Source organism: Alosa sapidissima, chromosome 9 (genome assembly GCF_018492685.1).
Source record: "Alosa sapidissima isolate fAloSap1 chromosome 9, fAloSap1.pri, whole genome shotgun sequence".
Taxonomy (NCBI): Eukaryota; Metazoa; Chordata; class Actinopteri; order Clupeiformes; family Clupeidae; genus Alosa; species Alosa sapidissima.
This window is the reverse complement of record NC_055965.1, coordinates 7,929,770-7,954,001: the sequence shown is the minus strand read 5'-3', so window position 1 is coordinate 7,954,001 and position 24,232 is coordinate 7,929,770. Positions and strand designations below refer to the sequence as shown.

General features: G+C 45.1%; 2 protein-coding genes across 2 annotated transcripts in view; one reads left to right on the top strand and one right to left on the bottom strand.

Annotated features, from left to right (window-relative positions):
- Positions 1 to 19,215, top strand: part of rbfox2 (RNA binding fox-1 homolog 2) — a 38,586-nt gene extending 19,371 nt beyond the window's left edge. The window contains 11 exon segments of the mRNA XM_042102584.1: positions 411 to 572; positions 977 to 1,003; positions 1,005 to 1,031; positions 2,223 to 2,315; positions 8,820 to 8,907; positions 9,088 to 9,156; positions 9,806 to 9,959; positions 11,355 to 11,397; positions 15,225 to 15,319; positions 16,123 to 16,204; positions 16,411 to 19,215. Of these exon segments, the coding sequence (XP_041958518.1) occupies positions 411 to 572; positions 977 to 1,003; positions 1,005 to 1,031; positions 2,223 to 2,315; positions 8,820 to 8,907; positions 9,088 to 9,156; positions 9,806 to 9,959; positions 11,355 to 11,397; positions 15,225 to 15,319; positions 16,123 to 16,204; positions 16,411 to 16,455 (885 nt within the window). The 3' untranslated portion in view covers positions 16,456 to 19,215.
- A 712-nt stretch (positions 19,216 to 19,927) lies between these two features.
- On the bottom strand, positions 19,928 to 23,321 carry LOC121718244 (retinal cone rhodopsin-sensitive cGMP 3',5'-cyclic phosphodiesterase subunit gamma-like). Its single transcript, XM_042103178.1, has 4 exons — positions 23,236 to 23,321; positions 21,109 to 21,224; positions 20,831 to 20,871; positions 19,928 to 20,639 (listed from the first exon to the last, which is right to left on the bottom strand). Exons 2-4 carry the CDS (start codon positions 21,210 to 21,212, stop codon positions 20,563 to 20,565), a joined length of 222 nt encoding a protein of 73 aa, XP_041959112.1. The 5' UTR covers positions 21,213 to 21,224; positions 23,236 to 23,321; the 3' UTR covers positions 19,928 to 20,562.
- Positions 23,322 to 24,232: the final 911 nt, after the last annotated feature.

The window sequence follows — 24,232 nt, the reverse complement described above, 5'->3', positions numbered from 1 at the left end:
ATACATTTTGTCTGAGGTCCCAAAACAGATCTGTCCAGTTCCTAGGTTGGCTTTTGGGCCATTGGGGGGTGGTTGTGCCCAGTTGTGTACAGTTAGCAGCGTTTAGTGAGTAGCTTTGTGGGCACAGACAGCAGGTGTGAAGAAGCCCTGCGGAGAGGTGACTTTGTGTTATTTTTTTGAGAGATGCTGTGGTGTTACACTCTCAGAGGAGCAGCAATCTCTCACCTCTCCACAAATGAAATAAGACCGTGAACTACATAACAAATACGCCTCATATCTCTCTCTCTTTTTCTCTCTGTCCTTCTGCCTTCTCTCTCTCTCTTTCTCTATTTTACTCTCTCTTTCTGTCCTTCTGCCTTCTCTCTTTCTCTCTCTCCCTGTCTTTCCATCTTTTTCACTCTCTCTCTCAGCAGTCAGATGGGTCTCCTCAGACTGACGGTCACTGTGGCTCAGTGTCGGGGTCTGGGGTCAGCTGCGCTGAGGACCACTCGGATAAGGCGACCCCGAAGCGCTTGCATGTCTCCAACATTCCCTTCCGCTTCCGGGACCCGGACCTACGGCAGATGTTCGGGGTGCGTGTGTCTCAGAGGCTTCCGGAAGACTGGTGGTGCTTTTTAGGAAGAACAAAAAAAAAAAAAACCTCTGATCTTAATTAAGAAAGATGGGATTCAAGTGAAGGCCCATAATAGAGATATTGGGATGAGGCTAAAAATATTGCTGATAATCTAGGTGAACACTTCCTGGAAGTGCTGTAGTGCTTGCAAACACTGCCCCCTTGTGTCTAGAAGTGTAATTGTATGAAACAGTATATTGTATCTAAATGTGCAAGCTAAGCTGTAGTGTACATGATTTATATTCCGCACAGTGTCTTCTGATAGTAAATAGCTACCTGTGGTACAGTGCTAATTGCTGAATTTGCGGTTTTGAAGGTGTTTGGTCATCATGGCTAAGTAAGCCTTTTTTTGTTCTCTTTCAGCAATTTGGGAAAATCCTTGATGTAGAGAATTATTTTCAATGAGAGAGGATCGAAGGTAGGTGCCTTTCAGAGTAATGGCTGGGCCTCCGTGTGTTTCAGATGTGCATGGTTGCTATATAGATGCAGTCGTAGTCAGGGAAAGATTGAGAACATCCCACGCAGAGATATCTACAGGGAAGTGCAGCGCATTTGTGAAGAAATCTGACCCCTCACGCCTACACACACCATCTCTTTGTCTTACACGTTTATGCTCACTCACACACTCATGTACACACACATGCATACACACACATACACCAAATGTAAAATGCACCATGAACGCTTATTTGTGCTGACCCTCCTGCACATGTTACCACACACACACACACACACACACACACACACACTAGTCAGTCAAACACAAACAGTCGGAGGTCAGGCGGGCAAGTCCACTGCAGCACAAAGATGGACTGTTTTTGCTGCAGTTTCTCAAGAGCTCTCTTGCGCACATGCTCTAGCTCTCCCTCTACCTCCCCCTTATCTCTCTCCCTCTCTCTCTCCTTCCTTCTCTCTATCCACCTCCCCCTCTCCTCTCGCTCTCTCCCCCTCTCATATCTCTCTCTCTCTCTCTCTCTTTCTCTCCAACCCCTCTCCCTCTCCCCCCCCCCTCTCTCTCTCTCTCTCTCTCTCTCTCTCTCTCTCTTTCTCTTTCTCTCCCTCTCTCTCTCTCTCCACTCCCCCTCCCTCTCTCATCCCCCTCTCTCGCCTGGAGCCTGTGAGTGAATCAATGCTGCAGAGCTGAGCTGTGCTCCAGCTGCTTAGTGGCGGCACATCCTCTCTGATGGACGGCCCAGCCGCCCAGAGCAGAGGTTGCTGCCACAGCAAGATCCGCCATCCCCCCCCCCCCCCCCCCCCCCCCCCAAACCTCCTCAACCTGCTCCGCCGCAACCAGCAAACAACAACAATAAACAAGACAACAAGATGGCTAATGCAGCTGCGGTGTGTCTGTTTGCAGTGCCGTTGGACTGGTAGAAGCTACGCTACGTTAGAATGCTAACACAGAGAGTGCCCATTAGGTCATAACCTGGGGGGAGATTTAGTTTAGCTTCATAAAAGCATCAAGATGTGTTGGACAAATAGTTATAGGTCATAAGTCATTCCTACTGTTGGTTATTGTGCACGGTCATGTCAAATGTTGATCATGCGTCCAATCTAAAATATTGTTCACCTCCTTCATTTCTTTGTCGTCCATCTTCTGGCCTCTTAGGGCTTCGGCTTTGTGACGTTCGAGACCAGCGGCGACGCAGAGAGAGCCCGTGAGAAGCTGCACGGCACCATCGTGGAGGGACGCAAGATCGAGGTGAAGCACACGCCCCTTCCCCAGCTCCCCCTCACTCTCCCTGGCAGCCATCTTTTTTGTGTGCCTTCTCTCCCACCCACCATCCCCAGTTGCATCATGGGACACCACGGCCAAGCTATTGGAGTGTTTGTGTGTGTGTGTGTGTGTGTGTGGGGGGAGGTATGGGGGGGGCTTGTTTGTGGGGTGTGTGTGTGTGTGTGTGTGTGGGGGGAGGTATGGGGTGGGCTTGTTTGGTGTGGTGTGTGTGTGTGTGTATGTGTGTGTGTGTGGGGGGAGGTATGGGGTGGGCTTGTTTGGTGTGTGTGTGTGTGTGTGTGTGTGTGTGGGGGGGGGAGGTATGGGGTGGGCTTGTTTAGTGGGGTGTGTGTGTGTGTGTGTGTGTGTGGGGGGGAGGTATGGGGTGCGCTTGTTTGGTGGGGTGTGTGTGTGTGTGTGTGTGGGGGGAGGTATGGGGTGGGCTTGTTTGGTGTGGTGTGTGTGTGTGTGTGGGGGGAGGTATGGGGTGGGCTTGTGTGGTGTGGTGTGTGTGTGTGTGTGTGTGGGGGAGGTATGGGGGGGGCTTGTTTGGTGGGGTGTGTGTGTGTGTGTGTGTGTGGGGGGAGGTATGGGGTGGGCTTGTGTGTGTGTGTGTGTGTGTGTGGGGGGAGGTATGGGGTGGGCTTGTGTGTGTGTGTGTGTGTGTGTGTGTGGGGGGAGGTATGGGGTGGGCTTGTTTGGTGGGGTGTGTGTGTGTGTGTGGGGGAGGTATGGGGTGGGCTTGTGTGGTGTGGTGTGTGGTGTGTGTGTGTGTGTGGGGGAGGTATGGGGGGGGCTTGTTTGGTGGGGTGTGTGTGTGTGTGTGTGTGTGGGGGGAGGTATGGGGTGGGCTTGTGTGTGTGTGTGTGTGTGTGTGGGGGGAGGTATGGGGTGGGCTTGTGTGTGTGTGTGTGTGTGTGTGTGTGTGTGTGTGTGGGGGGAGGTATGGGGTGGGCTTGTGTGTGTGTGTGTGTGTGGGGGGGGGGAGGTATGGGGTGGGCTTGTTTGGTGGGGTGTGTGTGTGTGCCTTGATTTCTCTTTGATTGCCTTTGGCCTTTTCATTTCTCTTTCATTTTTCTTTTTCTCTTGGATTTTGAATTCTGGAATTCTTGTTGTGCTGCATTTCAAATCAATCGCATGCGTCCGACTCCGAGTCCACCTGTGTGACGGACTGTAGGGGATCTCCTCACTGGATCCATTACCCCTCCCCACCCCTCTTGAGAATGCGTTTTCTTCGTCGTTGCCAGAGGTCCGTGTTGGCTGTGGGGAGCATGTTTGATTGGTTCGTGGGGGTTTGGACTGGGTAGCCTGGCTGATGGCTGTGCTTCTGTTGTATTGGTGTGGCTGCTCTTCAAAGTCCTCAGGCATGCCGGTCGGATATGGCCTTCCCTACCTCCGCTCTCTTGAGCAGCCTGGTCTTCGCCCCCCCCCTTCTTCTGCTTGGATCTGTGGGGATGGTAGTCTAGCACTCTCCATGTGAAGACTTTCTATTTTTTTGTGCCTCTCTCTCTCTCTCTCTCTCTCTCTCTCTCTCTCTCTCTCTCTCTCTCTCTCTCTCTGTCAAGTAACAGCAACCATCATGTCATGTCTCTGCTATGTTAACTGGCAATGTCTCATTCCACCTCACCTCACACTTCAAAACAACCAAACAAAGAATCAAACCATTTAAAAAGCCTTATTATTACCCAAGCAGAAATCATAATCAACATAAGCACAACATCTGTTGTGTGAGCCATTGACATTTCAAAAGCTAGATTTTTATTCAGTAGCCACAAGGTTTTTTTGGTGCACTATGACGATGCCTGCATGGAAGACCTAGCCTTCACAAGCTGCCTGTTTAGTCTCTCTCTCTCTGTGTGTGTGTGTGTGTGTGTGTGTGTTTTCTGTTTCTCCGATACAGCTCTGTTCAGTCTTTTGTTGTGACAACTAGGGCATGGGGTCTTGCACTGGTTGGCGTGAGAGCTCTCTGCATGCACCTGTGGGGGGCTGAAAGTGAGCTCTGCCTGGTCAATAGCCATCTATTGGCTTATGCAGATTGCACCCTGAACGGATGGGGCGCGAGTGATGTGGCTGCGTCTCTCTCTCTCTCTCTTTGTGCTCTTGTTTGCCAGTGCCGCCACTGAAATTACCGCAGTGCGATCTCTCACCTGTCTGTGTTGGGGAGATAGGAGGTCTGCTGGAGATTTGCATGGGGTGGGGGGAGGGGGGGGGGAGATGAAGAGATTAAGTGTGTGTAAAAGAGCATGTTGTGTGTGTGTGTATGTTTGCATGCATGTTTTATTGGAGGAAAAGAGATATGGAGGATAAGCGGGACTCAGATGAGCTGTCAATCCATCTTGTCCAATGATGTGATTCTTCACACGCTGAGTAATCAGTTTGGTTTGTTTGTGTTTGTTTGTTTTTTGTTCTTGTTTTGCTTTGCATCCCACTGGGCATCTGTCAGTAGGCTGCATGGGGTTTACCGCAATCTGATCCACTCCTACTGATTTCTGCTACAGTTGTTTCGGGCGGTATGCCTAGCATGGACATCTGTTTGTGCGAGAGCCTTTTTCCATTTGGAATGCTCGGTTATACCAGATCATTTAGCCGTTCTACAAAACCGTGTTTCGCTCTCACTCGCCGTTTCTGTTTGCATGGCTCATGGGTGAGGCTTTCTACTTCATCACCCCTTGGTGTGTGTGTGTGTGTGCGCGCACGTCTGATTTGTCACCTTGGCTTATTCACATCTTGACAAGGTTAAAAAAAAGCGAGGTTAAACATCGAGGGAAGCGACCGATCCAAACGCTCCTTCCAACTGGCTGTGCGCTGCTCTCGTCCCAGTGACTGAGAGATCGTTATCAGTTTATTAGATGATAAAGGATGCAGAGCCTGCCAGAAGAAGCCGTCAGATCATTTGTGCTCTTTGCTGATGCAATGGCATGAATGATGAAGATAAATGTTTACTTCTGGCGACTGCTGCTGTCTGGAGGGAGAGAGACGAGGCTGGGGAAGGGGGGGGGGGGGGGGGGGTTTGGAGACCAGAAATGTCTCCCTAGTTCTCACTCTTTCTCTCTTCATATTTTCATATTCTCTGTTTCCTCCTCTCCTTTTGCCCCCTCTGTAGCGTCACACATGGCTACTCTTCTCTCTCGGCTACTCGTCATGCTAGTCTTCCTTTTCTACCTTTTTGCGCTCTCTCTCTCTCTCTCTCTCTCTCTCCCTCCACCCCCCCTTCTCTCCCTCATCCACTCTCCCTCGTTCTCTCTTATCATTTAATAAGCTTTATGGAAACGGTCGTGGATATTTCCTACTGTTAAATATTTAATGGCTTCTGGGGCCCCGTTCACAGTCTGACCGGCCACGTGACTGGAGCGCCCGCCCCGTCGTTAGGGGAGCGTAGACACGGACGCGTGGGCACGGGCCAGATTAGCTCCAGATTCTCTCGACATCTCGCTCTTTAAATGGAGTGTGGCCGACAGAATGCATCGTCCGCACAACATTTTTGGCTCGTCGCTTCTCCAACGTTTAAATTATGGAGCGCGTTGCCGCGTCAGATAGCGCTCCAAATTTTGTAAACTACAGATGGGCGTGACGTAAGAACAGCCTGTTTCTGTGCTGCCGCCATTGGCCTGTTCTTGTACATGACTATTTGAACACGGGCCTAACACTCCCAATAAAAATAATTTGTAAACTATATCTCCTAAATACACCTTCTCCCATTCCCCATTTATTTTTTATTTACTTTCCATTTAGTTCCTGGGTTTAATTTGTCATTACCTGATGTTTGTGTGTCTGTATTTAATTATCTCATTTATTTTGTCTATTTTGTCCATGTGGTTATATTTCTTTCCTGTTTTTCCCTGACGAATTTTGTGTGTTGTTGTTGTCAGTCTCCACGGTTACTGCTCGCGTGTCGTCACGCCGTGTCCTGGGGGTGATGGTAAGTTGTGTATGTACGTACGGTCGTGCCTCTGAATGACCTCTCCCTGACCCCAACCACCCAAATCTTCTACACTAAAAACTACACAGAAACAGAACCCCCCCCTCCACCCCTCCCCCCCCCCCCCCCCCTCCAGCCTTGCCCCCTTGAAACAACTGTGTGTTTCGTAGATGTTAGCATGGCTCTGCTACAAAAAAAAAAAAAAAAAAAACAGCGGTCAGAACTAGCATGGTTGTGTGTGCGGGCACACTAGTGTCGGAACTCCTTTTGTTGTGTGATGCTCAGCGGGACCTCCATGTGGCCGTCCGTCCGTCCGTCCATCTACCCATACTTGTTTTGCATGTCACATCGGCTTTCAGTGGTAGCCTAGCGGAGTGCAGGATGGATGGCAATGTGTGACTAATTCATCAACGCTAACTCCTGCTCAGGTGGACGTGGAGTGGACAGTCTGGGCTGTGGCTTGTTGTCGCTGAAGCTGTGTTCTTTTTTTTTCACTTTAACTACCCCAAAGACCGCAGCAAGGGTCATCTTTTTTCTTCACTTAACTGCCCCAAAGACCACAGCAAGGGCCCACAACAGGGGTCATCTCACACCTAAAGTAGCCTCTTGCACCACATGTGTGGATCACTGCCTATGCCTAAGACGGTAAAATCTCCGCCTCAGAACAGCCCCATGGTGTGTGTGGAGTTCATCTCATTTGACACCCTGCGAGCTGGTGCCAGCCGGCGTGTACGGCACAACCGACTCCACCACACACACACACACACTCACTCAATTCACACCTCCCGCCCTGGCATATGTCACTCAGTTGACAGCAAAGCAATGGCGTGTGTGTGTGTGGTGGTGGGGGGGGGTGATCTTTATTAAATTACCAGTGGCACACCAGTGGCACATCGCTGACAAAGACATGACACCACCACATTCACACACACACCCACCCACGCACTCCCACATTAGATTGCCACCAACCGCCCCCTCTATCTCTCCCTCTCATTATCATTAACACATAATCATCTCACACCCACTTCCACCCCCACCCCCCCCCCCTTCTATTCTCTTCCTCCATTCGTCGTTTCTCTGTGTCCTCCATCCATCGTGTCGTCTGTAATGGCTGTAACCCATCATTACGCTCATTGCCGTCTCAGCAAGGGGCATCTCTGCTGCCCATTTGCCCCCAACCCCCCAGCTGCTTGTCAAGGCAAACAGATGAGTGCTTGTCAAGATGATGGCCATGATGGCGCTGGTGGTGCTGCTGCTGGTGGTGCTGCTGATGATGATGATGTCAGTGTGGTGGTCCACAAAAATCTCCCCTCCATTTTTTTTCCCCTCCTCCTTCCCCCGAATTTGGAAACCGCTCTGGATGTGAGAGAGCTGGCTGCCTAACCACTACAATGGCTGCGTTTCCTTTTACATCTGTTTTTGAATGTGTGTCTGTGTGTGTGTGTGTGTTTAAGGCGAGGGGTACTGTTTGCATAACAGTTCGTGGTGTGTGTGTGTGTTTTGTGCGTGTGTGTGGTTGCAGTAAAATTGCCTGGCAGCGTGTGTGTCCTTGATTTGATTTGTCTTGAGGTGTGACATATGCATTTTCTTCTTCCTTCTCTATCTCTTTATACTCCTCCTCCACCTCCTCCACTCTCCCACATGCATCAGCCTCCATCTCAGTTCTCCCTCCCAGCCCGTCAAGAAGCTCAAATCTCTCTCTCCTCTCCCGTTCTCTCTCTTCATCCCTCCTTCTCTCCCTCTCTTTTCGTGTGTCACGGTTCGGTGGCCTTGTACATGAAGCGGATTGTGTCAGTGCCTGGTGTTTGCTCCTGGGGATGAAACGTTCACTCTAATTCTCTCTTTTATGTTATCTCTCGTCTCTGCCCATGGTTGCTCCGCATCCAGTGGCATTCTCTCTCTCTCTCTCTCTCTCTCTCTCTCTCTCTCTCTCTCTCTCTCTCTTATCTCTTTCTCTCCTGCATCCCCTGCATCCTTTTTCTGGCTCCCACCCTCTGGATGACATGATTTTTTTTCTTTTTCCTTTTTTTTTTCTTGGGGAGGGCTGCCGATTGTTGATTGGCCCAAATGCTGCATCTGATGCTTGCTGATTGGCTGATGTTATGTTTTGTATGTTTTTTTCCCTCCTCACTTTGATCATGTGACGCCCACTTAATTGGCTGTGTGTGATTTCTCTACAGTGCTCTGTCCCAGTAGATTTTTTTTTTTCTTTAGAATCCCGCTGCAGGATAAATGTAGCTCTCCTCTCCCCCTTATCAAAACAGTGAAACGTCTCTCTCTTTCTGTTTTAGCTTTGGTGTCTAAATGTGAGTGTCTTACAGTAGCTTCAAAGATGATATGACTGAAGCTAATTTTAAAAATAAAATACCTAGAACAGAACAGTGTAATACGATTGTCACACTTGATTTTTAATAATTCATGTGAAAAGCCATCTGTTTTTCTTTGAAGAACACAATGTTTCAATATTTTTATACTTAGACTGTATATATATTTGGTCTGCTGTGTGTGTGTATGTGTGTGGTGAGCTATGTAGCATGTCTTCAGCCTCCTCTTTTTTTACTTGTTTTTAGGTGAACAATGCCACTGCCCGTGTGATGACCAACAAGAAGCTGGTCAGCCCCTATGCCAACGGAGAAGCTCTCACAACTCTCCCTTACGGTAAGCTCTCATCTTTTTTTGGATTACAGTTGAATTATTGGGTTACTGTCCTCACAGATTGATTACATTGAACAATTGCATATACTGTAATGTCCTTAATGCTCACACTACATACAGTACGCTTGAACTCAATGACCCCTGAAGTAACCGTGAAGTGCTGTGTGTGTTGTGGCTCTGCAGCAGGCTGGAAGCTGAGTCCCGTGGTGGGGGGCATGTACGCGCCCGAGCTTTACGCCGGCGAGACTCTGGGTAGGTTCCAAACTGCAGCCCACCGGACGCCCCCGGACCTCCTGTACCCCCCCCCCCCCCCCCCGCACACCACACCGCACCGCACCGCACCGCACCGAAACGAAACGAACCGCGCAGCGGGCGGGCACCCCGGGTGGCTTGAATTGCTGGACTCCAGCCAAGGCCCTCAGAGCGCGGCCAACCCCTGTCCCCCTGTGCCAACTAAAGTCACCCCTTCTCTGCACTGAAATGCACCACAGCCCTGAGTGGCCCTTTCTTTCCTCTGGAACTAAACGCTTTGCTGCTGTGATACATTTTTTAGCAGCTCTCATTCTGCCAGCCTGCTTCCTCTGACCTTTTCTCTCTCGCTTACGTTTGTACTCGCTGGTTAATCTCTCTCACTCTTTTGGGCCTCGGAGCGAAACAAAAAAAAAAAGAAACCGACACAGCACCTTTAGCAGATATGCTCAGTGATTTGGGCTTGGCAGGGATGGAAATTAGCACAAGCCACCAGCCAAATGCTGGTAAAATATGAAAGCGGTTGATAGATTTCAGACAAAAAGTAATAATTTAATATTGAGTGGCTGGTATATGTACACATTTTCCTAATATAATATCTATCCCTTCTTGCCACGCGTGTGTACTCATCCGATCTTTATCTCTTTCGTAGTTCCAGGGTTCCCGTATCCTACGGCGGCGGCGGCCGCAGCAGCAGCAACAACGGCCGCCTCCTTTAGGGGCGCCCACATCCGTGGACGGGGCAGGCCGGTCTACAGCGCGGTGCGGGCAGCCGTACCCCAGCCTGCCATCCAAGCATACCCAGGGTAGGCCATCACCTCCTCGGCCAGAGACACACACACACACACACACAAGCGTATTCTAGACACAGGCTGCAGTAGGTTACAAAGACCTAGTACCCGGCCAGTCTTCCTCATAAGGGGCTATTATGACTGAAAGCTCCCTTTGCAACCAAGCTGGTGTACTGTTAATTAGTGGATTGAGGACTGTGACAAGTTAGATAAATTATTATTTTAAATAAGATACATATTTAAAGTATGCCGGATATGCTGCTGTGTGATGTAGAATGAGAACATGTGCACACACACATATATATATATATATACACACACACACACACACACACACACACACACACACACACACACACACAGAGCAGCCGCTTGGGGATAGCTCCATGAGGCCCTGCATCCGACACCATAAATAAGTAATAAGGTAAAGTAGTGCACTGCTCCAGATAAAAGCATCCTCCAAATTACACTACATGTGCAAACCCAGTAATAGCCTCACAGAGCTATTTAGTCCATATAGTTTCTATGATCTTGTACATGCTGGCAATGCAGTTTGGATGGAAGAAATAGAAGGGAAAAGTCTCCTAGAGAAAGAGCATAGTGCAAACAAGAGAACAGAGAGGGAATGTGGCCGAGAGCAGTGAGCCCTGGGAGCGTGAGCACATGGCTGGCTGGGTGGAGGGGAGGTGGACTCACTGGAAAGTCCACCCTGTCACTAGTCGTTGTAGCGCTACAGCAGCCTTGACAGTGCGCAACACAGACATTGACGTGTGACCTTTAAAACTACAAAGGCTGCATCCTGCATGTGTGATGTCGGTCTGCTTGTGTGGGTATGGTTTGTTACACTTCTGCAGTGTGTGTGTGTGTGTGTGTGTTTACCACACTGATCCAGTAGTGCATGAACAAGAATCATATTGTTCCAATTTTGGCTGAATATTAATCTATAACACTATGAAATGCTATTTCCATACATAATGCCAGTGTATTCTTTATTGCGTTACGTAGAATCAATCTCCACGTAAAGATAAACGATACATATTTGGTTAAGAGATGTTTTCAAATGTTCAGCTACAACAATAAGACACACCTGACCTGATGGAAGTGGCATTTTATAACAGTGTGCTGCATGTGTGTGCAATAATCTCCTTCCCTCTTCTCTCTCTCTCTCCCTCCTCTCTCTATCTCTTTCTCCATCACTTTCACTGCCTATGACTTCACCATCCTCTTTTCTTTTTCCTCAAATGTCCACTCGGTGGCACCCTTACCCTTTATATTTTATCTTCCCTTCAACTCTCATCCTTCTCACGGTTCCTCTTTCTGTTCATTCTCTTGCCCTGATCTCTTTACACCCCCCCCCCCCCTCATCCTTTGGTCTTGTTTTCTTCGCTTCCCTTTCTCCCTCGATCTCAGCGTGGTGTATCAGGATGGCTTTTACGGGGCTGCAGACCTCTATGTGAGTATGACCACCCCTCACCCACCCCGGCTTCAATTCTCTCCCACCCCTTCTTTCAGTGTTTTTCAGAGTGCTTTGTTTTAAATGTAAGAGTGTGTGTGTGTGTGTGTGTGTGTGTGTGTGTTTGTGTTTGTGTGTGCGTGTTTGTGGATGTGAGGAGTGTGAAAAGATATTCCATAGAGCAGTCTTAACTGTGTGTGAGGGACCAAGATTTTACATATTTTTTCCTTTGTGATAAGCAATTGATTGGTGTTCAAATATGATGCGAGACTCGTTGTATTTTTCTGTCTCTAAGCACAACTCAAATGCCAAAGTTCACCTCATTATTTTGTACATTTTCATATGGCCGCTGTGCTGTGGCATCTCTGCCTCTCAATCAAAGTGAAATCTAGTGCTTTGGTACCATGCAAGACTAGAGAAATGGCAACAGCCTGAATGCATATATCCGTATACATTCGTACATGTATAAGTTTGTATGAATGTATATACTGTACGTTAAAGTGTAACTCTGGAGTAAAAAACAACCTAGGGTCTGTTTACGGAAGTTCAAACTTTTGATTGAGAGCCAACTTACGTTAATTAGTGGCGTTTTAAGCTATTTATTTGCATTATCACCAGAGACTTTCTAATGAGGAGACACAGCACTTAAAAATCCTCCATAGAAATGCATGGGGTTAGTTTGTAACGCCAATATGGCCGTTGTTTACACATATCCCACCCCTTCCTCGGCAAAACGTCGACATGTGAATACATTGAGCCAATCATGTGGTGTGAAGTGAATACATTGAGCCAATCATATGTGGTGTTGTGAAGACATCTTCCCAATTATGTGTTGTGAACTCGCCACAGGAGCAAGATTGGTGTCGTGAAGCCTTGCGCACACGTATATTCTGCTGAATAGGGTGCCCGATGAGTGCCCAAAAATCGTTGCTATATGGCCGCTGAGTGGAGGGACTTGCCTAAAAGGACTTTGTTATCACTGAATGGGCTTATAGTGAAAATTATATTTTGAGCAGTGTTAATGGTATAAAATAGAGACGTGGCAAGGTGCCACGTCTCTATTTTATACTATTAACACTGCTCAAAATATAATTACACTTCTGTGGTAGTGGTGAGGGTTTCTACAGACAAATGGAAGTATTGTAAACTTATAACAAGACCTATATCTGTAGGAAGAAAATTCCATGGCTGGTATCGTCAAATCAGCGGGTGCGTTCGATCTTGCAGTGCAGTGCAAACGCCACCAATTAACGTAATTTTGCTCTCAATCAAACACTTGTTGAAGTTGTTAACTACCGTAAATAGACCCTAGGTTGCTTTTACTCTGGAGTTAAAAAGTGTCTCATAACTTAACGGCCATGATGACAAATTAGTACTGAGAGAAACTCATTTCGCAATACATAAATATGAATATAAAACAACTTTAGATCAGTTTGTCTTTACAGCCTTTCACGCAGCCTTTGTGGCAGCCATGGCCCACTGGTTAGCACTCTGGACTTGTAACCGGAGGGTTGCCGGTTCGAGCCCGACCAGTGGGCTGCGGCTGAAGTGCCCTTTAGCAAGGCACCTAACCCCTCACTGCTCCCCGAGTGCCGCCGTTGTAGCAGGCAGCTCACTGCGCCGGGATTAGTGTGTGCTTCACTGTGTGTTCACTGTGTGCTGTTTGTGTTTCACTAAGTCACCGATTGGGTTAAATGCAGAGACCAAATTTCCCTCACGGGATCAAAAAAGTATATATACTTATACACTAAGTGTAAAATTTGGTAATGTTTATAATGTTCAATTATAGTGTGCTGGGACGGTCTCCATAGGCGTACAAATGGATGAATAACACTGTTGTAGAGCATAATCAAATGTGGGGACTCAACCCCTCCAATGTTCAACTCAAGGTTTAGTCCCTGACTGTCTCTGTGTATTTGTGTTTGTGTGTGTGTGTGTGGTGCGTGTGGTGCATAACTGTGAGATTCCTGTGTGTGTGTGTGTGTTTGTGTATGTGTGTGCGTGAGAGAGAGAGAGTGAGAGTGTGTAAGTCACCAGTTTCCAGGTTGACGATAGCTGTTTCTGTTCTCTCTGTAGAGTAGTGTTTCAGGAGTCTGTCATTAGTGCCAGTGTGCCACAGGTAGGGTCATTCTGAAAGCCAGTGTGCATCAATCTTTTTATTTGTCTTCAAATATTTACATACGACTCTCGGCCATTTTTTGAGACTGTAATGGCTTCTCTGTTTTGTTGTTTTCTACTAACTCACCACGGTCTGACCTGGACGGAGGTGTGGAAGGGGGAGAAAATGAATCTATTAAAAAAAAAAATCAGAGAATAAAATCCCTAATGATTTAAATCCACATAGATTAGCTTACTGCAGGCATATTTTTCTGACTATCTTTGTTATATTTTGTTTTCACTTTTCAAATCCACCATTAAAGTAAACCCTCTAAACTTGCCAACCCTTTTCTATTAGCAATATCATCACAAATGAGGACTTAACAGTAGTGGCCTTGGTAAATGGCTAAGGGAAATGTCCACATTCAGTATGAATCACTTTGGGCCTGTATAATTGATAGTACAAGTCATTTGAAGCAGCATTATCATCCAAATGAGCCCAGTTTCTGGTTAGATCTGGTTATCTATTCCTTCAGAGATGGGAAATGTCTCTCATTCTGACCCCTTCCCAGTATCTCCCTGTGTCTGTTACACCTGTGGCATGCTAGCTGGAATCAATGTCAGCATGCAGGCTCACTTATCCCACCCAGTTCTCTTATCCTCCTCTCTTTCCCTCTCTCTTTCACTCTTCTTTCTCCTCATCCATCCATCCCCGACTCCCCTCCATCACCTCCCTGTTTTTTCCCTCCCCTCTTCTGTTTATTACATGCCCCTTGTATTTTTTCTTTTTACCCTCTTGTTATTTTACCACACCACCCCCCATATTACTCCCCCTAAACCCCCCCCCCCCCCACCATTCCATTTCTGTCTCTCCCTCCCTCCTTCCCTACCTCCCTCCTCCCTCTCTTCTTTGGCAGGTGTGTGTAGGAATGTTGGGAGTTGATTTAGGCTGGCCATAGGATAGAATGCAGTGGTGTGTGTGATAAGGATTGCCTGTTTTATTTTCATTTACATCTTTTGTTATGAGGTTTTTGTTTTTTGGGGGATGCATGCCGTCTGTCTCTCTCAGTCAGTCTTTGTCGGTCTGTGTCTGGTTGTGGCTATGTGTGTGTGTGTGTGTGTGTGTGTGTGTGTATGTATGTGTGTCTCCTCTGAAATGACTTCCCCCTTCCTCCTCCTCTGTCTTTTCTGTTGATGTGGCACCAGTTAATGACTTGCTCACAATGTTTATTTGTTTGTTTGTTTATTTGTTTGTTTTGTTCTGTACCCGTGCATTGGGGTTGTGGAGGGCGATGACACAAAGCGATGCCCTCTTTTTTTTTAACTGTATTAAGTCACGGTGTGCCTCTCCCTCTGTGGCAAAACCACACTTTCCCTGGTCAGTGAGAATGTGACCCCAAACACGCACGTGTGATACGCAGTTTAGCGAGTGTGCTGCTAGCCTTGTTGCCACAGAGGAAGAGACAGATGGCGAGAGTTCTCCGCTATGTTCTCTGAATGATTTTGCATCAGACTGTACATTACTGCCTGTTACCCGCTACTGTATAGCAAATCATTTTTTTCTTTTTTGGTCTTTGTTTTTCTTTTCTTTTTTGCTCGGTGTCCTGACAAAAGAGGCTTGTTAGGCTACAGTTTCATTCCAAAGGAAGCAGTACAACAAATCCTTAACCCTCTTTCTCTCCCTCCTTCTGTGTCCCTCCCTCTCTCTCCGTCCGGGTGTCTTCCTGTAGGGTGGCTACGCAGCGTATCGATACGCTCAGCCGGCGGCCGCCGTAGCCGCTGGGCCCACAGCTGCTGCAGCAGCTGCTGCTGCTTACAGTGATGGGTAAGGATTAGCATCAATGCTAATGCTACATAGCAGTTTTCCCTGGTTTGGAAAGGCCTGTTGTATGCATGTATGCATGTATGCATGCATGTATGCATGTATGAGTCTCACAGTACGTGAACTGTGTTTTAATGTGATAGGTCAGCATGAATGAAGAGAACTATCCTTTCATTTATCAGAAATGAAGGAAAAACAAGTGTAGTAGGCTACTAGCCTATTACTAGCCTGTTTGCCTGTGCCACCCAAGTGTTTGAAATTCATAGGAGTTATGGCTTAATTTGAAATAGCAGGTCCTTTCTCGTAATAGTATCACTTTCAATGTTCTTTGTATTCAGTTATGTTTGAGTTTAGTGGCACCTGCCAGCATGTGTTGATGCTGTGAAAAACCAATTGGCACCCTGTCCAAGTCTCCAGAGGGCCTGAGTAGAATGAAGCACTGCCTGCTCATCCTGTGCCATCCCTGATCACACAACCACGAAGGCCTCTCCATCCAATTCATACTGGACATCTTCTCATATGGCATGATATCTGAATGCCATAGAATAGCTGAGCTACAGGAATATATTAGGGAAATGGCTCAGCCTATGTCATGTTAATTCCTCCTCAAAGTACAAACACTGTCCCTTTACCTGTTCACTCATGTAAGCTGCTGACTGTAGAGATGGCCATGCACAACTAATCTCCTTTCCTCGACTTTCCCTTGTAGCAGAGGGCAAATCATAGATCATATGTTCCATCATGTGTAGTGTAATGGCTTTGACGTGACTCAGTGTTAATGTGCGGCCTGACTCTTGTCTCCATAGCTACGGGCGGGTGTACACTGCTGACCCCTACCATGCGGCCCTCACCCCGGCCGCCGCCGCGGCGTACGGAGTCGGAGCAATGGTAAGAGTCTGGTCCTGTTCTTTTAGAAGTCAACGCATGATTGACCAAGTCAGCTTGAGAGGACATTGAGTTTTTTTAAAAATTACATCAATAATTGATGATCATGTACCGTTTATAATCTCCATAACATTTTTGAATTTTATTTTTTGAAAATTTGAGAACCTGATAGAAAAACTCATGTTTTTGTTTTGATCTTTTCTTTACAGGCTACATTGTACAGAGGTGGATACAGTCGATTTTCTCCATATTGATAATGCCTTTCCTGGAACATGTCCCCCTCCCCCTCCTATTTGGATACTCTTTAACTGATTTGAAAGAGCTCCCCCTGCAACTGTGGAGTGCAATTGCATCTCTCTCTGTGGTCTTGGTAGGATTCATACTATATCAGATGCACATACTCTTGGTACAACAGTATATATTCAGTAAGGAAAGCAGTCGTGTGAACACAATGCAAGTTTATTTCCATATTGAAAACAGTTAACCACCAATTTAATTTGAACAAAAAAAAAGAAATAAGAAGAAAAAAAAACATGGCTGTCTTGATAAATGCACGGCTCCAAGCTCAGAACAATTATCCCTTTGTATGACTCGTATCTCTGCACCAACGCATGCAGTTATGGCCTCAAATTCTTCCAGTTTTCCAATGAACTGTGTTTTTGCACACAAAACATAAAAAAATGGACTTTCACCATTGGCGAAACCCTGTGCGGAAGGGTCAAGGACTGAGACGGGCGGTCGGCCTTGTGTCGCGTGTCCGTCGCCACGACACCACTTCCAACTCACAGGCCACCTGGGCTTCCATGGACAGCGAGGGGGAGGGACAAGGAGAGGGTGAGAGGGGCACAGTGTCGATCAGCTGGGCATGTCGGGGAGGCGCGAGCACAAAAAATGACGACACTAAAAAAGATGCCACAGTGAACCGTTGGAGGACTTGAAAACCCTTTGATTTCATTTTGGCGCCAGAGGGCGACGGCTCGCTCACAGTTTGTTACAGGCCTCGAGGAAATGTCGCATAGAGTGCTAGAAGTTTTCTTTGTTCACATGTACACTCTTTGAGTTACTTCGAGTTGCTATAAAACGAATTATGTTGTACATTTACCTCAAATTTTGTGGTCTCTTGAAATGCAAACCTTTAAAACCGAATAGATATCATATGCAAAGACACTAGATTAGAGAAAAATAGTGTTATTATAATTATTATTATTATTATCATTATTATTATTATGGGTCTAATTATTCTTATCGTTACCCCTTTTAAAGATGAAATTAATCTAGTTACATAGATAAAATTTTCTTTAAAATAATTTAATGGAGAGGATGGTGAGCTCCCTGTGTTGAGGAAGAGAGAAGCCTTGTAAGCCATAACTGTATTTCTCCCTGCTTGTACAGTTATGTTTTCTTGTTGTTAATCAGGTTATCCCTCTAGAAAATTTAGCCTGTTTTTTGAGAATGCACAGTTATTAAATTATGCAGTTTTACATAAAACTATTTTTTCTTAGCCAGAATGCATTACCTTGAGCATTCTTCCCTCCCCAATTTTAACAGTAGTTTAGACAATTATGTATGCAAGTAGCTGCCAACATTAATTGAGAGAAAGTAACTATGATATCCTATTTAAAATATGAAAAGAAAATGATTCATTGTTTTTATATCTATATCCTGAATGTTGAATGCTTTTGTTTTGTTTTGATTTTGGTTCCAAAGATTTGTCAAAAGCACATTTGCAGTCCGTTGTCTTCAGTATAAAGCAGCCTTGGTATTGTTGGTATTAAGATCCTCCGTTTCCTACCCGCTTGTTTTCTTAATGCATCAGTAGAATGGACAAATCATCCAAACGCTTGCACTCCTATTCTCCTCTGTTCTCTCTCTCTCTCTCTCTCTCTCTCTCTCTCTCTCTCTCTCTCTCTCTCTCTCTCTCTCTCTCTCTCTCTCTCTCTCTCTCTCTGTGTTATCTTCTGTGCAGATGGGGTTCTTATTTTGTAATGCCATCCTTCTTGAAAGGCCTTGTGTTTTGGCCCGGGTCCAGTTAGGAGGAGTGAAGCAGATAATCTGAGGGGGTTTCTAATGGTGGCGATCCCGTAGTGGTGGTGTCCAGTGGACTGATGCACCTGCTGGTAGTTCTGCTGTTATCACTAAAGTAGGACCTTTTGTGATTTATTGAATTGAGCCATATTTCAATACCTTTCCAAGAGAGTCAAGAGTGTTTTGGTTTTGCTAGCAAATAAATGAACAATACTTTTATATAATCAAGGTTTACAGTAGACATAGGCCTCTGAAGTGAGATATGATGACCAGGGGCTTTGTTAAAGTCCATTTTTCAAAGTCCAACTTTGAAAAAGGACTCCATTCATTTCATCATAGGAGACTAGGTGTAGAGGAAAAATGTAAAAAATCAATTTGTAACTTATGGGGTTAGATAGTTTATTCCTCTGACGAAACTGTCAACCGGAGTATTTTATAGAGGTCCATTTAAATATGATAGACAATAATTTGATTGCTACACAATGTTTTTGTTTTTCTGCTTAATGGTTTGATGTTTTCCTGAGTTGGGCACTTAGCCACCTGTACTCTTTTTGTCAGTGTTAAAAGGAAAACAATGACAATGTGTCAGTTACTTTTAGGATCCCCATATACTGGTATTTTAAGATGGACCAGTTCCATTTTGTTGTAGGATTTAAAAAGCTAGCCCACTCCTTCAAGCCAATGTGTTAACACATTATCAGTGATGGTACTATGGCAATTTGTACAAGTTAATTCCGTCTTTAACTAAATGGCTGCTGCAGTTGGTTGGCTTGCAATGGTGTGGAAGATTCCGTTATTCTTATATATCCTCATTCTGCACCTTACTGTAATGTTTAGCCATTGGTTGAAAATGCATGTGGCTGTTTTTTCTTTCTTTCTTTCTTTTTAAATATCTATTATTTTTTAATTTGAATTCCTCTGTCAACTCCAATACCATTTGTGTTGTTCTTTGTAACTGAATGTCCACATAAACAGTTTTTATATAGAGAGTTTCGCCTGCTTCTTGTGTTTTCACATAAGCTGCTTTCAGACACAACCTCTGCAGTATATGCGGATCTTTGTCAAACGGAGGTCCATCCCTCCGGGTGACTCAGATATGATGCTAACATGATGCGGACATTATGTGTGAACTAACGCACATGAACGGAATCTCCGGGTGGTTGAACATGCACATGAACAGAATGTCCGCATGTTCTTCGCTTCGTTCAGACACGAACTCAATTACATAATGTCCGTCGGAAATGCTAGGAGGGGAGTAGTGTAAGAGCGGCTGAGTTCAGAATTCCAAATAGTCTGTTCTGTTGCTCAGATATACGGCCCAACTGCTCGACATCTGCTTGACAACCGCAGAACGTGCAGAGGTCTGAAAGCAGCTCTAGAGACTGTCTGCAGTTTCATAAAGGCATTGAAGGTCTTAAGTCATGGTATTACCACCAGGGCTGTTAACTAGTAAGTAGTTTTGCCACCAGGGTTGTTAACTAGTAAATAGTTTTGCCACCAAGTAGTTCCATTACTGTGTCTGAGCAGACTGTAGAACGTAACTTGATTGCTGTGCCATAAAACCGTATCTCATTTGAGTAGGTATCATAGAATGACCAATACTGTGATTTTATCAAAGTCTCAAAGGATTTTTTTCATATGGACACTGGGACATTGATGGGACGGGTGAAATAACAATTGACTCCTGTGATTATGGGAAAATGTTTTTTATTCAGTGTTTTACACCTGGGTTATCTGCTCCGTAGTCTACAGGACTCTATATGAACACTCAGTGTTTAAGGGGAGGTATTGCACATTCTTGACATACAATCATTCATAAAAATAAAGTATCTCAGTGCACACACAGATCATATACATCATGTTATATAAATACTTTTTAAGGAGAGAAGGTGAGGGTGGAAAAGGCCAAAGGGAGGGGGGGGGGGTTACTCCTTTGCGTTCTCAACACCTCAACAAACAAGGTAGCACCAGTGCAGTGCCATGCCGAAAAGGAAAAGCTTTTAGTGCCCCATCATGATCACTAGGTGGAACATGAAGGTCCTTTCCCATTGGAATCACAATATTCTTCGAGGTCATTTTTTTTTTCCATGGACAGGGATGGTGAGGGATGGTGTCGCTTTACTATGTAAAGCTCAAGAACTTCTACAGAGCTTGCCTTGCTTGGATGCGAACACTTCTAATTCACATTTGCTCTCGTCAGTGGCCATGTAAGCTAATGACTAAACCAGTCCTGAGTAGCAGCGCAATGTGATGGACAGCAAGGCAGTGTGGGCCTCACTGGAGAAGAGGTACTGTAGGCATGGAGACGAAGGAAGGGATCGAGGGAAGGAGGGGGACTACACAATTCCGTATTTAGCCAGGTCACTGAGCTCCATGTCGCCAAACGCCTCCCATGGGCAGACCACTGTGAAGTCTGTAAGAGAGAGAGAAAGAGAGAGAGAGAGGGAGAGAAAGAGGGTGAGTAATAGTTACTTTTGGCAATGTCTTCTGTAGTAGAGTAGCACTTGTGTAGTAGAGTGTGTTTTATTATTTAGCTTTGCCTTGCAAAAACAGTGATGGTTGTCAGGGTAATGTTGATGTGTCTAAGTCATGTGTGAGTCTTACCTGTTCCAAGTCCCTCCATTCCCGGGATGTCATCTCCAAATCTGTGGACAACAAGGGGTGATGAGTAAAACTCAAATGCAACAATGCAAAGTAAACAGGTTACAAATGAACAATTCTTAAAAATTTTAATCATTAGGTGGTACACTGATTTGCTCTCCTAGTTCATGTTCTAAATGTACTGTACTCCTGGAGCACGGCATTATAGAACCGTATGATTGATTCCTGTGTGTTACTGTCAGGAATCGTATATAATATGTGTTGACTGGTTCTTCACTCACCCCTTCTGGCCAGGCTTGGGGGCCTTGCTCTTGAAGACGCGGGCCGCCCTCTGCTTGAACTTGGGGGGTCCCTTCTTTCCGTCTGCGGCTGCTGCGTTCTCCATTGCTGTGGTTTTCTGGAGGAGGAAAGGGAGATGCAGTTCAGTTTAAATTGCCCCCTATAAAAACACTCACTCCACCAGCACCACTCCATAAGAGATCACTGATGTGCCAGTTTGATGAGAAACCGATATAGAACTGATATATTGCTGAAATTCCTCTCATCTGTCACGATGCTGTAGTTGTGCTGTAAATGGCTTCCATCTCTGCATGAATTGCCTCTTCTTAGCATTAAGTAATTTGTGTCTTCTAAGATCCAATCTGCCAATCCCAGCTCATCCCTGTCCTTAGTCTTAACTCCTCACTCCCTGCACTGACCCTAGCTGAGGTCAGCTTAGAGCTAATTTTGACACATCAAGGTAAAATAAGTTGAATCCTCAGGCTAATTCTCTTACACAAACATCTATATTTAACACTGACCCAAAACAACTCTATTTTGCAACAATGCCTATTAATAGACTAATCCAAAGTCTACTGCCAGAAGAAAGTGATTGGTGTTACGAGCACACACAAGTGTTACCTAATTTCTTGATATAGTGAGATTGTGACTTTTCTATACTTGGCATAACAACATGAAGACTACTGAAATCTTCTTTTGAACTAGGCTACTTTAGGCAAGCTTATGGGCTAACTGGTCAGATCAGATTTACAACCATGATATAGTAACCTTCAACATTTTGCCATGTTGTCAAGGTTATTATTATTATGGTTATAAAAATGATTGCTCTATTTAGTATTAGGTGTCTCCACCAATGTCATAAATTTGAGGTCATAAACGCGAATTTCCGAATGTGCGCCATCTTGGGAGAATAGCATTATTGCTGGTAGCTGTGCTCCATAGGGCAGCATTATAGATGAAGATAATTTAAATAAACTTGCCCAACTATATATTTGTTGGTTATAAAAATGAATAGGCCTACAATAGACACACAGTTGCTGATTGTTTATGTTGCTTATGCTGCTTATTGCTGTATGCTACAATCCATAAGCTACTGAATAATGCTGTCTTCATAAGGTAACTGTAAACGTAAATCATACTTGCCAGACTTTCATTTAAAACTGTCTCTAACTGGAGTAGGAAGTAATCAACATCACAGGTGGAGAGGTGCTTTACAGCCAACTGTAAGCCAGAGGACATCAATGTCTGACTGACTACTCTGCTCCTCAGTCAATTTAAAAGTTTGCTGTCCTTGATAATGAATAATCTGTTGAACTGCATATCTTTATTTCGTCTGGACTATTATGGCAACTGTGTAGGCCTATATGACAGTAACATATCATTTTTTATCAAAGAAAGTATTATTAATATAGAAGTTATACTAAACCAGAAACTGATTTTTTAATAGCCTAGGGTTTACATTACATTATGTTGTCTTTTGCATACTTCCAACATGGCCGCCACCCACTTTATGACGTCAGGTGGCGACACCTAATAGACAACATATGCAAAGTATGATTATTATTTCTCTCTGTGCATTGCTCTCTCTCTCTCTCTCTCTCTCTTCTCTTTCTCTGTATGTCTCACTCTTTCTCTGCAATCCATCACATCTCTCACTCTACACCCTCACTCTTCCCCACCCTCTCTGTCCCTCTGTCTTTCACACATGGTCACTGCTGCTCTGTCCATTGATGCATGCTCTAATCTAGAGGCTTCTTCTTAGGGCCTCCTTACACCAAACAACTTTGACAAGATTTGGGAAAGATTCTCGGAAGATTGGAGTCTTTTAACTAATGCCTCCCATTCAAGCTTTACTCAAAAGACTACAATCTTTCAAGAATCTTTCCCAAACATTGTCATAGTTGTTTGGTGTAAGGAGGCCCTTAGTGATTAGAACTCAACTCAGCATCATTCATTCTGCATACAGTCTTCACTTTAGCCATTTGCATCTGAGTAAACAATCAGTATAGTGGCCCTCAGTATCAAAACAGTGCTACCATGATTACAGTACCAGCATCTAGACACTAAACCACAAACTTAAACAAAAAAAAGTGAGCAGAAGAGCAGCAGACATGTAAAAAGTTATTTACCTTGTGTGGTCAGCGAAGCCGAGAGAGATGTCTAGTAAACTTCTCAGTGTCTTTCTGCGATCTCTGAATTCCCAGCTTTCCCAGTCCACCTGTTCCTGCCTTATATACTCATCAGAATCTAATCTCCCATCAGGATCGCCCCCTTTGCCCTCAGAACCACTCCATCTTGTGGAGGACGGAGCAGTCCATAGATTATAGTTGGTACTTATGAGAGATTTAGCTGTCGTGTGTATTCATTAGGTAACCTGGGAATGAACATGTGCACCTTATGTGTGTGCGGGTGGGTGGGGGAGGAGAAGAGACAGGCTGGTGGTGATGGATATCATGTTTATTATGTCATGGTAATGGCTAATTAGGGAACACTCCATCCGTGTCTGCAAAAGCGTCATCACATGCCATTTTAAATGTCAACTCATCAAAGTGCTAACTGATGTTCCTATGCTGAAATAAGATGTGTTCTGTGTGCCACATAATGACAGTGATTGATAGGTTGTGCATGTCTTGCATTATATCAATTTGTCATTGCTATTGTTTGCAACGGTAATGTTTACTTTTGTTGTGCCTTCTCTATCTCACAGGGCATAACAGATATTAGTTGAATATGGATAAAGAAAGAGACTTTTGTCTTCTGACTAGGTGGTGGGAAGGTAAAGAGTTAGGGGTCTGATCTGCAGGTGCAGATCGAGTCTGCAGCTGATCAGACGGAGTCTCTCGTGTGGAATTACTGTATAATTGGCATGCAATTACAACAATATAACAATATGAAAATACCTTGGTGTAACTCAGGGAAATGTTGTTAGATATTTGCCAGGTATCTCCCAGGTATATCTCAAGTACCTCCCAGGTATGTATCTCACCCACACACATTATATGGTTTTGTCTACACACTGGTTTCTTTTCTTTGGCAACGCTTTCTAAAATGCATTATTTATCCGTATAAAACATCTCAATATGACGCAAGTTATTGTGGTATTAAAATTTCCAAACCATAGATGAT

What these genes read in the sequence shown, in the direction of transcription:
- LOC121718244 (XM_042103178.1), bottom strand. Translation starts at nt 21,212, where the DNA reads ATGGAGAACGCAGCAGCCGCAGACGGAAAGAAGGGACCCCCCAAGTTC. An exon ending in CCCAAGCCTGGCCAGAAGGG is followed by an intron (nt 20,872 to 21,108) that starts GTGAGTGAAGAA and finishes TGTTGTCCACAG; the next exon opens with ATTTGGAGATGACATCCCGG. An exon ending in AATGGAGGGACTTGGAACAG is followed by an intron (nt 20,640 to 20,830) that starts GTAAGACTCACA and finishes TCTCTCTTACAG; the next exon opens with ACTTCACAGTGGTCTGCCCA.